We start from the raw sequence: 14,899 nt of genomic DNA, 5'->3' as shown, positions 1-14,899 counted from the left end.
GCTACGAAGAAGGCTCCTCTCCTGTTTGAGGGTAACCTAGGCTTCCCATAAGAAATGTTTCAAAATAGGGTCTCCTCAGAAGCTCTCAAGTCCTGGGAGAATTTGCACATTCTCAGAGATTACTGGAACCAAGTTGTTGAGGGCTTTAAAGTTAAGAACCTGTGCTTTCGATTAGGCCTGGAAATCAACTTGGGAGTCAGTTTGAAGGCAGAGTTGCTGTTAGTGTGAATGTCATCTGTCCAACTAGCTGGTAATCAGTCTGTTCTGGAAGGAGTTAACACGCACACACGAAAAAGAAGAGATAGGGAGCCTGTGGCTGTCCAGATCTTGACTGACTATTCTGACTGGATCAAATTAGGAATTGGAGTCAGCAATGGAGGGCTACAGGTCCCCCATCCCTGCCTTGAATGATCTGGCTTGTAGACTCTTTGATCCAGCATTGTCATCGGAGACAGATATGTATGGTGGCTTGTAGCACCTTTATCAGCTTAGTCTCACAGTCGATCTATCAGCCTGTCATGACAGAAAGCCTTGCAGTATTTTTTTTAGTGGGATTAAAGGGTAGGTCTTAAGTCTGAGAGGTTGAATACTGATTTAAAATATCAAGATATGGGTGTGTGTGAAGAAGCTAAAGTTCATATCTGGATACAAGAACCAGTGCTTTTTTTTCTAGGGGGATGCAGGGGTACCCTAAACATTTTGTGAATCTAAGTTTGGCCTCATTGAGGGGCAGTATCTCAATATGAGAAGGAAAATGAGAGTACCTCTAAACATTTTTTAGGAAAAAAGCTCTGACAAGAATTGTACGTGATGGAAGCTATCCCAGTTCAGCAAGGGAGATGAGTTTGCTGTGAAGCAGGAGCCCAAAGTCCTGCTTCTGGGGATGGTCTATAATTCCAGTCTCTGGCTGTGCGTGTGGTTCCTACTGCCAGATCTGGACCTGTGCACATAATTCGAGGTATATGGTCATTGCAGCCACTGATTGTACTGTTGGGTGGGAGAGTGGCATCTAATCTGTCATCTAAAATGTAAATAAGAAGTTATGGCATTCATCATTGAAAGCAATTACAGTCATACCTTGGTTTTCAAACAGCTTCCTTCTCAAAGGCTTTGGCTACCGAACGCCGCAAACCTGGAAGTGACTGTTCCGGTTTGCGAACTATTTTTGGCAGATGAACACCCGCAGCTTCCAATTGGCTACAGGAGCTTCCTGCAGCTAATCAGAAGCTGTGCTTTGGTTTCTGAATGTTTTGGAAGTCAAATGGACTTCCAGAACGGATTCCTTTTGACTTCCAAGGTACAACTGTAATTGACTGCAATTAGCTATGATTCCTGAGGGGCAGATGACACTTTGGGTTCCTTCCAGCTCCTCAATTCTATGCAAGAAGATACCTGCAATGCTTGTATGCACAGCGCACTACGATGCAGGTGCACCTTAGGCCGAAGTGTGCACAATGTGGGGCACATTTTTTTCCATTCCGATATTATTTTTCTTCCAGGGAGTACCTTGCGGTCTTCAAGAAAACCGTATCGTCACATGAAGTCTTCCTTCAGCGAATTTCTGCCCACCCTCTTCTCAGCCAAGATCACAACTTTCATGTCTTCCTTGAGTATGATCAGGATGTAAGGCACATCTGCTTTTCATTTATTTACACTATTTCTAAACCAGCCTTCATCAAAAATATCCCAGGATGATTTACAGATCATTAAATTAAAACATCAAAATTCATAATTAATATAAGCATTAAAATATAAAAACAGAATTCTTCCATTTAAAACAATCCAGACAATTACAAGAACCACTGAAAGATTCAAGCCCCCAAAAATCCTGTCAAGGGAAGGCAAGACTGCATTTACCGTATTTTTCGCCCTATAGGGCGCACCTAGTTTTTTTTTGGGGGGGGGGATAAAGAAAAAAAAATTATTTCCTCCCCAGGCTGCGGCGGGGGAAACCAGAGCTTCACCCGACCCCACCCCCCAGAACAGGCTGCTATCTGCAAGCCTAGGGAGCCCGCGTGAAGTCGTGCCGGTCTCCCCAGGCTTGCGGATATCTGCCTGAAGGCTTCGGGATGCAGGCATCTCTCTTCGGGATGCAGGCAACTCTGCAAACCAGGTCGGGGAATAGCGGGTTGGCGGCGCTCCACCTCCCCGCTGTGCCCCGAGCTTGTGGGGCTGGCGGTGGGGAGAAGCGCACTTCTCCCCACCGCCAGCCTCCAAACCAGGTCGGGGAATAGCAGGATGGCTTGTGGGGCTTCCTGATATCTGGAGGAAGCCCGGGGCACGGGCTTCAGGATGCAGGCTGCTATCCGCAAGCCTTGGGAGCCCGACGGGAAGTCGCGCGGGGCTCCCAAGGTTTGCGGATAGCTTCCTGAAGCCTGGAGAGCGAGAGGGGTCCGTGCACACCGACCCCTCTCGCTCTCCAGGCTTCAGTGAAAGCCTGCACTCGCCCCATAGGACGCACACACATTTCCCCTTCATTTTTGGAGGGGAAAAAGTGCGCCCTATAGGGCGAAAAATACGGTAAGCCATATACAACTTCACATTGCTTCCGTAAATAATACCTATTTAACTTGAGGACAGCTGAACTATGGAACTCCTTGCCACAAGGAAAGTGCTGTGGCAAAGAATTCAGCAATTTTTGAAACTGGATTAGAAATAATAAAATTATGTCTGCAGTTGCTGATTGAATATTCCAAACTCCACCTGCCACAATTTTGTAACTGGCTCTGCTCCTGTAGCGCCAGTTTGTCACACGTAGTCCTCATTAATAGCTACCACTCTAAAGTGGGCTCTCTGGTAGAATGCTGGAAATGCATGGGTTAGGGTATGGTGCCAATAGCACCAAGATCACAGGTTTGAATTCCAGCATAATGATAATGGATAGTTTATCACTGCCTAATGTGTCTCTTTCCATATCTCTCTTAGCTAAGTGTTCGGAGGAAAAACACAAAAGAAATGTTTGGTGGCTTCTTCAAAATTGTGGTGAAGAGCGCTGATGAAGTTCTGTTCTCTGGGGTTAAAGTAAGAGTTCTTAAAGCTAGATTGTCTCTTGCGTTATTTTCCATAAATCTGTATGCCTGCTTACGTATACTGTATTACTAGCATTTAAAAACCTTTATTCCAGTTGCTCTCTTGGATTTTAATAATTTTCATATAAATGCTGATGTTGTTTTGAACTGCTTTTATATTTATTTTTTAAAAATCTTTTTATATATGCAATTGTTTTAACTGCTTTTTTTGTATGTTAACTGTTTTATTGTAAATCACTTCAAGACTTTCTGGCATGAAATTGTGCAAATTGCGTCGCTAAGAACAAACACTTAGGCTCATTCTTTAGCAATGGAGTGGGTTGGAGGGGGGCAAATCGGGGGCTCCAGGACACCATGAATTCAGTACTACTGTGAGCACTCCTCCGCCCTATTTTTGGAGGTATAGACATAACAACAGCCCTGCTGGATGAGAGCAAAGTGCTATCTTCCCCATCACTTTCCTTTCCACTGTAAAGTAAAACTAACTTATCAGGATTTTTATATGGGGTAGGGAACAGAGCCGAGGGAATGGAGATTGCTTGTGCAGCGAACCTAACAGAGCATGACTTTTAAAGTGTTTTTCTTTTTTTAAGGCTGATTATTTTGAAAATATTTAAGTAACTTTCAGGTAAAAGGGGGTTGGGGCTGTCGTAATCCTGCACACGTACACAGACCTTCACATGATGTTCACTTGTTTCAGGGAAGGCATCAAGTAGCTTAATATTTTGTAAATGATTTCAAAAGCCAAGCTCGTATTGCATTCCTACTAAAGAGGGTTGATGTGAAAGTAACTCTAGCCTAATTTTCGCGTTTTCTTGGTCAAAACCCTACCTTAATCATCCGAAAATCTCTTTCCAGGAAGTAGATGATTTCTTTGGACAAGAGAAGACGTTTCTTATAAACTACTACAACAGAATCAAGGATGCATGTGCAAAGGCAGATAAGATGACAAGAGCTCATAAAAGTAACTTTTTTACCTATAGAGACACTTAAGAGTATTTTCTAAATACTGCTCAGTTCAGAGACAAGACTGAAAGTGTTTTGTCTTCTTTCTCAATAGATGTTGCAGATGATTATATTCATACTTCGGCTTGCTTAAATAGTCTGGCTCTAGAAGAACCAACTACCATTAAAAAGTAAGTCCATGCCATTCCTCTTCAAAAATAGCTCTGGCAAAGATTCTCAAACTTTCATTGTACACAGGTTGTACATTGACAATAAAGGTATTATTATTATTATTATTATTATTATTATTAATTTTGTCACAGTGACAAAGGCCACTAAGGTGCAAAGTAGATGTAATGTGTCAGATTCATCATCTGCTATCCAGATAACTTTTATTTTATTTAAATGGTAGCAGGACATGTTAGGGGTGACACAGTTGAGACCTCCTCAATTAAGCCAAATCAAAGACCTGAAAACAATATTAAAGGGAAGTTAGAATTCAGAATATTAACTTTTGGTGCCTTGTGTAAATTTGATTAGTTTTCATGCTATTTCCTTTTATTTTTTCTGCCTTTGATTTTCACTTTCTGTATTTCTTTCCTATTGATTCTTTTTTGCTAGTAGGTGACATCCAGCTTAGGGAGTTATCCAACTGTACTGTTTCACTAGGACAAGAACTTTCAGCTGTTCAAGAGAACCATCCCCGCTTCTCCCTGTGCTGCCGCCCCCTTCTAGCTTGACCTTTGAATCTATTCCAGGGGTTCCCTCACCTCTCTGGAACAGATTTACAGGGCGTGCAGGGTGAGGAATTTCCATTGTACAACTAAGAATCCTTACACTAGTGGAACTGTTCAGTTGGATACTGTCCCATGTCATATTCAGCATAGACCTATTTATTTCAGTGGGTTTCCTCTGAGCATGATGAATGTTGATATCACCTAGTGTCTGTAAATTTCTCTGTTCTTTGTTTTTGTCTTAATACTATTGATTTCTCAACTGGCAGCTAGCTGCTTCTGCTCTCTGCATTCTGCTGTTCTTACCCTCTCGTATAACAGCAATTGACTCCTGTGGATTCATTGGGCTGTATTCAACTAAATTGTTGCCCTAGCAGAAACCAGTGTAATGAGTCCCACTAGGGTAAGAGGACTGCCCTTGCTTCTCCTTGCCACCCACACCCCGATCTGCACTGGAAGGTCTTGAGAGCCCCCAGAACAGCATACAGAGTGAGGAGAGGGGAGAACATTCCATTGGGCAAGCAGAAATGCCTGTACTGATGGAACAATCTCCTTAGGACCTACCTATGAGACCACCTCTCCTGGTATGTCCCACAGAGGACCTTACAGTCTTCAAACACATCTTGGGGGTCCCGGACCACAGGGAGGTTAGGCTGGCCTCAACCAGAGCCCAGGGCTTTTTCGGCTGTGGCCCCAATCTGGTGAAACGCTCTGTCACAAGAGACTAGGGACTTGACATCTTTCCACAGGGCCTGCAAGACCGAGCTGTTCCACCAGGCCTTTGGCCAAGGCACAGTGACAGAACTCTAGCCCAATGGTTGCCATTAATCTGATTTTGAATTGATTTTAAAATGAATTGATTTCAGAATGCTGTTTTACTTTTATTGTTGTTAGCCGCTCTGAGCCTTTTATTATTATTTTTTATTATTATTAGAGCTACTTTGAATGCAACCCCTTATAGTATTTTTTGCTGCCAGTAAAAGGTAAATGTAAAGGACCCCTGGACGATTAAGTCCAGTCAAAGGTGACTGTGGGGCACGGCGCTCATCTCACTTTCAGGCCGAGGGAGCCGGCGTTTGTCCACAGACACCTTTCCGGGTCACGTGCAGCATGACTAAACTGCTTCTGGTGCAGTGGGACACCGTGACAAGTGCCAGAGCGCACAGAAGCATCATTTACCTTCCCACCACAGTGGTACCTCTTTATCTAGTTGCACTGGCATGCTTTCGAATGGCTGGGTTCGCAGGAGCTGGGACAGAGCAATGGGAGCTCACCCCATTGTAGGCATTCTAACCACTGACCTTCTGATCAGCAAACCCAAGAGCCTTGGTGGTTTAGACCACAGCACCACCTTTTGCCAGTGCAGTGCTCTTCACTTGAGTGTGCTGTCACCTACTAATACAAAAGCGTTCTGAAACTCAGGTTTAAAATTTTGCAAATGTACAATTGCTGAACATTCTATTCCAGATCCATGTATGTTTCTGGTTCTTTGCACCAGAACAACACCAGCCCTCGTTCTTTTTCTATGGAGTCTCCTTTTTGGGCCAGTGGGCACATCTGGAATTTTGAGAGAGTGCTGTGGTCTCCAGTCACAAAATGGCTGTAGTGGGGGTTGTTGCCTAAACCAAAATGGCTGCCTTAGCTAAGAGCAGAACAAGAGGCAGGACTACAAAATGGCACAGGCATGCCCCATTGCCCCGCTCCAATCAATTAGGGGGAGGCACTACATCAGGCACCCCCACATTTTCCCTCTGTTCAGAACAGAAGTGAAGGTGGGTGTCCAGTCCTGGCATCCAATGAAAAGTGGACATGTTTTGGGGAAAGTGTTCATTGTAGGAAAGGGGAAACCAGTGCTAATAGGGACTGAGCACGAAGACCAAATAGTCCCTCATGTATTGTGTACTTTTGAGGCTTTTTGGGGGTACACTGATGCCTGTGGGCGCCATGTTGGCAACCTCTAATCTAAGTTGTCTTCTAGTACTATATTATCTTCCTCAAGCATAATTCCTGACTCCTCTTTGTTGGACTTGTTTATAGTGATGAAAATTGAGTTCCCTCTGGAAGACTCTGCTAAAATTTCATTACTGCCTAGCAGGTTTCAGTAGCATAAATACATTCACCAGATTATCCAGTTAATAAGGTGTGGTAGCTTCTGTTGGTCAGGGATGTCTGCACCTCTTGTCTTTTGTACGGCTTCATACCTCTACTGTTAGTACCTCCTTCCTTGCCCTGTGTTCTTCTGTGTCGTCATAACTCTGGAGTCTTACGGAACAGGCCAATCTGTTCAGGCAGGTAGAATCAGAATCTAGTCTTATATAAATAAGGCCACAAAAGTTACCGTACTTGCAGTGCCATTTCTTTTACATGCCTGCTAAGGGGCTATTAGCTTGTGTCACTGTGCTGGCCATAGAAAAGGGGGAGCACTCTCCTTCCCAGCCAGCGTGGAAACACAGACTAAAAATATTGCTTTCCTCCAGGTAGGCTGGTGGAGGTGATCCAACCTGGAGGTTTCTATCCTGGCTGTGGAGGAAAGACTTTCCTCTACAGTTAGCACAGAGGCCAAATAGTTTGGCAGAGGAGGCGTGGAGCCAGGTCACTGCACCTATGAATTTAACCACTAACTTGGCAGCCATAGCTGATGTGGCCCAACTCCTTGCCCCAGTGCAGGAGGTTTGCTGCTAATATAAAGCTATTGGTGTGAGTTCAGGGTTTGGGAGATACAGTTAACATTCTCTTCTCACCCTATTCCTCCCCAGGTACTTGGTGAAAATTTCTGAGCTCTTTGAGAAACTCCGGGTAACTTTTATTTTATTTTATTTTTTATTTAAAATATTTATATCCCACCTTTCACCAAAAAATAATCCAAGACAGTAACATCCCTATTAAAAGCAATCAAAACATTTAAGATTGTATTATAAAACATAAGTAGCATAAAGCAGCAAGATAAAAATGTAATCTACAGAAAAAGCAGCAGGAGACAAAACAAAGAACTACAATTGGCACATGTCATCAGTATAAAACCATATCGGTCAGATGTCTTTCTAAAATGGAAGGTATTTGCCATCTGACAAACTATTGTAAGGGAAGGGTCAGCATTCACTTCATCAGGAGGGATTTCCGCTGAGAAAAATCTCTCATTAGACACAGCCTGACGGACTGCGCTGGTCAGTTGGGACACACAAGAGGGCATCTGATGATGATCTTAGTGGGCAGACCAGTTAATAGTGCAGAAAACAGTCCCTTTAGTATCATTAGCCTAAAAACCACAGGCAAGTTCAACTAAGAAGGTGCTTTAGCAGGAACCAGCACAGCAAACTGACTCAGGGTGTGTGTGTGTGTTTCAGGGTCTGGAGAACCCCCAGAACAGTGCCTGGCGGGAGAAAAGGGGAGAATGTTCTATCAGCAAGCTGAAGTGCTTATGCTGACAGAACCATTGGAAAAGTGCAACGTTCAATTCCTCCCCATAATGGATGTTAAAGAGTATTGCACTCTGGACCAAACTGGGTTTCCAGATACCTTTTCAAAGGAAGCCCCACTTAGAGTGCATCCAGTAAGAGTAGTCCAGACAAGGTGTAACTAAGACATGTGTTTTCATGGCCAGATCTGTAGTTGGTGTACCAGCTTGTGCTGGGCAAAGGAATACCCACCGCAGCTGTCACCTGAACATAATTTGTCAGAGTTGGGTCCAAGGGTATTCCAAAATAATAGCCTGTGTTTAGTGCCACACAGCCTGAACCCCTGTTTCTAGAGCAGCAGTTCTACTGAACTGAACCCTACTGATGTGCACACCATCTTGTGTTTCTGCATGCTCTGTTCTGGATAACTTTGTTGATTTGTTGGATTATTAGGGAAATGTGTGATGTGTGGTGTAATATGGTTTAGCAGCTACAGTGCCATAAAGTTCAGTATGCCTGCCTGCCTGCTGACGCAGAGCACCATAGCTATTCCTGGATTAAACTTCATTTGTTAGCCTACAGGCAGTCCATGGAGGCCCCAGGCACTGATCCAGAATCTCAGCAAGGTTGATCTTTGAGGCACCCTATAAGCAAATGACCAAGGTGTAAAATAGAAGTTCCCCAGCACTGCTTTCTAGAACAGGCTTCCTCAACCTTGGCCCTCCAGATGTTTTTGGCCTACAACTCCCATGATCCCTAGCTAGCAGGACCCAGTGGTCAGGGATTATGGGAATTGTAGTCTCAAAACATCTGGAGGGCCGAGGCTGAGGAAGCCCGGTCTAGAATCATATCCTCAAGTCACACTCCTGTGTCCTTGTGTGGGTCATTCAGCAGGGCAGCCAAGGTTGTTTCCATTCCTAAACAGCCCAAAGCCAAATTGAAATGGAACTATTTATTCTGCAGAATTTAACTTTTTTTTCTTAAAGATGCTACAGCCAATATGCACTAAATTTTAAACTGTTTGTCTATACAGTAATTATGTTTTCTTCTCCATAGAAAGTAGAGAATCGTGTTTCTTCTGATGAAGATTTGAAACTATCAGAATTACTAAGATACTATATGCTCAATATAGAAGCAGCAAAAGTGAGTCCTCTCTGAATGTTTTCTCCAGTACTTACACTATGAGAACAATTTGGCTGAACTTTGTACCACAGTTTTGATAACAGTGCATTAACATGCTCCACATGATCGCAATCTGAAGGTTGAAATGGTACCAAGATAATGGGGAGACTATGTTCATTGTTGATTGGGTACACTTTTTTGTCATTGAGGTTCAGAACTTCTTTGGCTACTCCTAGACCAATTGCCACACCTGGAGTTCACGACCTTATTCATCTGCTTCTGATGAGAAACTTGCAGCCCTTTCTGATTCAACTATATCACTAATCATGAAAAAATCAGGAGGTTGCAGTGCTCAAGGTCAGCTTATTGCATCCCAGCTTCCAGCATCTCTGAACCTTGGCCCTGCTCGCTTGGACTGATGGGAGATGGGAGTCCAGCATCATTTGGAGGGTACCACGTTGGGCACCACTGACCTAGATTGGCAGGCTTGTGCTAAGGAGATAAGCTTCATAGCTCTGCTTGGCTACGACTCCCAAAATGACTCCCAAAACAGTTCGAAAAGCAAGGCGCGGCTTCTGATTGGCTGCAGGAGCTTCCTGCAGTCAATCGGAAGCCGTGTCGGACGTTCGGCTTCCAAAAAATGTTTGCAAACTGGAACACTCACTTCTGGGTTTGCAGCGTTCGGGAGTCAATTTGTTTGGGAGCCAAGCCGTTCAAGTACCAAGGTACCACTGTAATAAGGTTTATCTTAAACTTCTTCAAAAACTCTTTGTGCATTTCGGAATGCTTCTTGAGATATAGATGAGGCTGCATATCTATAACATAGGGTGTAGCTTTGAGTTAAATTCTCTGATCAAGAACTGTTTTTTCTTTCACTCAACCTATTCAGGATCTCTTGTACAGACGTACACGGGCCCTTGTGGAGTATGAAAATTCAAATAAAGCTTTGGATAAAGCTAGGTTGAAAAGCAAAGATGTCCAGTTGGCAGAAGCACATCAGCAAGAATGCTGTCAAAGATTTGAGAAACTTTCTGAATCTGCAAAACAAGGTAAAACCACTTCAGGACACCACATTAAGGCAAAGCTTTGCAGTGGATGTGCCTGAGATGTTTTTCAGTCTAGAGTTTACTTGCCTTGTGGAAAGATGTAACTTCTGCTTGTGATATGCAGTGTAGGGTGTTCATGACTTTATTCCCTAGCAATCAGCATTGACAGCAATAAACATTGAAATTGCTGTGAAGTGATGGGTGGGATCTCATTTTTCTGCATCAAGTTCGACAAGCAGCATCTGAATCGTGGGGATGGCAAATGGAGTCTGGTCCCCTCAGTAACTGTGTCGAGCTTTACAAGGGCATGACTTGTCTTAAAGGTGAGGAAGCAGAAAGCTTAGGAATTCTTTAATGGCCTCCCTACCACTTTCCTTGTAATTTGAACACTGACCAAGAGTACTGGATTACCCAATGGGTAGACTTACGTTTTGCAAAGCAAAAAAATGAGTTTGTTTGGGGGGTTTTGAAGCAAAATGACACTTGATACCCCCCCCACCCAAAAAAGAGAAAAAACCCAAACCAGCTGTCATGGGAAAAATCAGAACTTTGTTAAGACATCCTTAAATGCCACTAGAGTTTTATTTTACGGTTTAGTATTGTTTTTGTTTTGAATTACACATAAGGGTAACTATAATAATTTCTGTTCTTCGTGTCTCTAAAGGTTTGCCCTACTGAGCATGAACTGAAAATAAAACCCCACCTGCTTCACCCAGTATATTCCACGTGTACATGCTCTGCCAGCATTGAGCTATTTCTGTGAATGAATTTTGTTGGTTTGATTGCTATTTCCTTTTTCTTTACCTCTACGAAATCCTTCTAAATTTATTACTAGGGCTTAACACTAAGAGTTTGGGACAAGTACAGTGGTGCCCCGCAAGACGAAATTAATTCGTTCCGCAAGTTTTGCCGTCTAGCGAATTTTTCGTCTTGCGAATTAGTATTTAGACAAAGGAAACAAAGTCGCAAGACGTTTTCGTCTTGCGAAGCAAGCCCATAGGGAAATTCGTCTTGCGAGGCAACTCGCAAACGGAAAAACCTTTCGTCTAGCGAGTTTTTTGTCTTGCGAGGCATTCGTCTTGCGAGGTACCACTGTATTCATTACCTTCATCCCAGACTTTTGATTCAGCCGACAACCATTTTGCACGGGGGTTCCTTTCACGGCCCCCGCATGCATTGGAGGAACACGTATGAGCCTGCCCCGCCCCCATTACACCCTTTTAGCGATGTGTTAAGTGACGTTTTCAGGTCACTTCCAGGTTTGGCACCATGGATACGTCCACGATCATGCATCTTTCAGACACACACATTCATCAGTCGCTGCCTGCATTTCCCTTTCCATAGTGCTATGGAAATCTTTCAGAAAAACTGGGTATTATTTGGAATAGATATACATCAGCATGTCTGGCACTTATTGATAGATTGTCAAAATGGGTTAATTCAGTTACCAAGTTTCTCAAAAGACATAAAACATTTTGCTGCCTGCAAAAGTTACTCATTCCTGTTGGCAAGTACTCAACATCTTTATGCTAATGATTTGTTCATGTATTTTTCATTTAACTCAATTAAAATGACAGTGGCTTAAGCTATTGGAGCATTAACCCTACCCAAATGAATTCCTACACTAATGGAAGTCCATGTGTGTTAGGTTCTGGCATGCAGGCATTCTTCTGTAGTAGCAGCACTCTTCTCCTACCCAGCCCATCTGTAATGCACAGGGTAGATTCTTGTTGGTGTGTCCGCCCACCCACCCCCTTTTGTGCCTAATAATGAAACTGAAAACAATTCTCTCCCCACCCCATTAGAATAATTTTCAGATTATACAAAAATATTGTAGTGATTTAAAATTATTTAAGACGATAAGACACCCACCCCCCCGAGTCCATCTCCAAGTGATTTAACGTCTCTGTTCTCCCAACGGCAGAACTGATCAACTTCAAACAGAAGCGAATAGCAGCATTTCGTAAAAATCTAATTGAAATGTCTGAGCTCGAGATCAAGCATGCAAAGGTATGTGTTCTAAAGTAAGACACTGGTTGGAGGCTGCCTTAACTGTAGAAAATATTCCACAGTATGCATCTGGGGGCAGTTCAGCGTATTTGTCCTTTGAGGGCTAGCAAACAGGCCTTTTGCAATATGAAGACTGTTCAGGTGGGGGGGTTCCTAATTAAGTAGCTTGATTTAGATTAGTGTGTTTTATGCTGTCAACCAAAACTTTCAATATCACTAAATAAGCCCTGAAGTCTTTTTTTTTTAGCATGGTAAAACTTTTCAAATATGGACAGAAAACTTGTTTAAATTTGTTTCAAAGAACTTCTGTGCCACTGCTTTTCTCTGGATGCAGGGAGGACTTATATATGTCTGAATTGAGTACTCTGATCTTTAAGGACATTCTCTTAGAGCCTTTTATATGAATAAGAGTCAGCTATGAAATGGCATGGTTTGTTTAGGAGGAGGGACTACTGGAGCATATAATTAAGAGCAAGGTGCCCAAAATGTTGAGAATTCACACTGCGTAGTCATATCCAGGGAGAGGGATGTTTTGTTCTTATTCTTACACAGAAGACCTACTTCATGTGTCTACTTAATTTTAAAACCTCCACACAAGTGCATGAAGCTCTTTCATGTCAAGCCTCAGGAAGGCGAAGGTGTGAAGAAAAGAGCCTTCTATACTCAAGGCTTCCCATGCAATTTTGAGACCTCGTACAGGAGAATCCCAGTGTCCGACCAAATACCTCCACACAGGGGCAAAGAAAGCTTAGTATGCTCACTCATGATCTATTAGTTCTTGGAAAGTTCATTTTTAAAAGATCTAGTTCTGGTTCATCCTATCCATACAGGAACTAGTTCCAGTTTACCCAAATGAACCTTTAGTCCATACAAAGTTCATCCTCTGCAAAAGAAAAATAAATCAGCATTCAGATCCTATAAGCTGCTGTGATGAAGTATAAGGTCCGACAGTGAAACAGAGGTCACAAACAATAAGTTGTCTGACAAACAGCATACCAACAGGTGAAGCTTTCCCCCCAATTGATTTCCCATACCTGAAAAGACTTACCCTGTTTAATATGTTTCAGCCACACAGCTGTTAAGGGCATATGGCATCATTCACTTTGTCCCTGTCTCTGTATTACTTGTTGCAAGTTGCTCCTGTTGGGAGAGCAAACAGCTTCGGCAAGGAAGATAAAGGAAACCCCTCCATCTGATTGTTTAGAAACAGTGACTAAGGCCTTAGCCACAGCAGCATCTCTGTCTGGCTAATAGTCATACCATGTTGCCTCCACATTTTGTTTCCTAACTTTCTTTACTGATGCTCAGTAGTTTTTTAAAAAAAGTAACAGCTAAGAGTTTGGCAGGGGGAGGTATTGAATGTGAAGATGAACTAGAAATCATTCAAAGTTTTGCACCAAAATGAATTTAACCCATAATAATAATAATAATAATAATAATAATAATAATAATAATAATAATAATAATAATATTTATTTATTTATTTATACATACATACATACATACCCCGCCCATCTGGCTGGGCTTCCCCAGCCACTCTGGGTGGCTTCCAACCAAGTATTAAAATACAGTAATACATCAAACATTAAAAGCTTCCCTAAACAGGGCTGCCTTCAGATGTCTTCTAAAAGTTTGGTAGTTGTTGTTCTCTTTGACATCTGGTGGGAGGGCGTTCCACAGGGCGGATGCCACTACCGAGAAGGCCTTCTGCCTGGTTCCCTGTAACTTGGCTTCTTACAGTGAGGGAACCGCCAGAAGGCCCTCGGCGCTGGACCTCAGTGTCTGGGCAGAACGATGGGGGTGGAGATGCTCCTTCAGATATACTTTAGTTCACCTGGCAGTTATAGTAACTGCATCTGCATAGGGCTACAGTGTTGAGTTTATGTATGTAAACTACCAAACTGACTTCAGTATTTCAAATAACAAGAAAAGCACATTGAACGAGACTATTTGAAAATACATTGGATTATCTTATTCTGTGGTTAGGTTTGATGGCTCCGTGTCTCCTCCACCTAACGGACTACTTCTTTTGCCTTCCAGAATAATGTTTCTCTCATACAAAGCTGCATTGAAGTGTTAAAGAAGAACTGAAGGCAACTTACCTGTGGGCGGTGGAGTGAGGAAGGCACTTGGAAATTGCACTCAAACGGCCGCATGGGACTGTTTCTAGCTTGGTTTCTCTATACCACCTTTTTCTGGCTAAAAACCTAACCAAGCTGACACCAATGCATTGATCTCAATGATAAAAAAAATTGTATTACATATAGATTTGCTTGAATTTCCACTGACGTGTTAAACCTCAGGGTAAGCAAACAATATGTGTATGAGTTTGATAACTGGTAAATTACTATTGTGGAAGAAACTGGTTTCTGGAAAAATGCCTTAGCACTGGAAATGAGTTTGTGCAGTGGAAGATTTGAAATTACAATCTGTCATGGTGCCTGTTGCATATATACCATAACCCAAATATCTCTATTTCCATGTGCAAATGACTACAGCTAATGCTTTGCAGTTTTATAAGGAAATGCATTAACATTAAATTTCATAAACCTCTACTGCAATATTTTTTGATTCACTGTGTATGTACTCTTGAATACAAAATAAATGTCTACTCTTGA

General features: G+C 42.6%; 1 protein-coding gene across 2 annotated transcripts in view; it reads left to right on the top strand.

The window, feature by feature from the left end:
- Window positions 1-14,899, top strand: part of SNX5 (sorting nexin 5) — a 24,593-nt gene extending 9,694 nt beyond the window's left edge. For both annotated transcript variants that reach the window (XM_077933448.1, XM_077933449.1), the window contains exons 5-13: window positions 1,500-1,623; window positions 2,926-3,021; window positions 3,888-3,993; window positions 4,090-4,165; window positions 7,465-7,504; window positions 9,160-9,246; window positions 10,115-10,274; window positions 12,196-12,281; window positions 14,322-14,899. In XM_077933448.1, the coding sequence (XP_077789574.1) occupies window positions 1,500-1,623; window positions 2,926-3,021; window positions 3,888-3,993; window positions 4,090-4,165; window positions 7,465-7,504; window positions 9,160-9,246; window positions 10,115-10,274; window positions 12,196-12,281; window positions 14,322-14,372 (826 nt within the window). In that variant the 3' untranslated portion in view covers window positions 14,373-14,899. The remainder of the gene's footprint in view (window positions 1-1,499; window positions 1,624-2,925; window positions 3,022-3,887; window positions 3,994-4,089; window positions 4,166-7,464; window positions 7,505-9,159; window positions 9,247-10,114; window positions 10,275-12,195; window positions 12,282-14,321) is intronic.

This window comes from Podarcis muralis, chromosome 8 (genome assembly GCF_964188315.1).
Source record: "Podarcis muralis chromosome 8, rPodMur119.hap1.1, whole genome shotgun sequence".
NCBI lineage: Eukaryota > Metazoa > Chordata > Lepidosauria > Squamata > Lacertidae > Podarcis > Podarcis muralis.
Note: the sequence above shows the minus strand (reverse complement) of the source record. Positions and strands in the feature narration are given on the sequence as shown.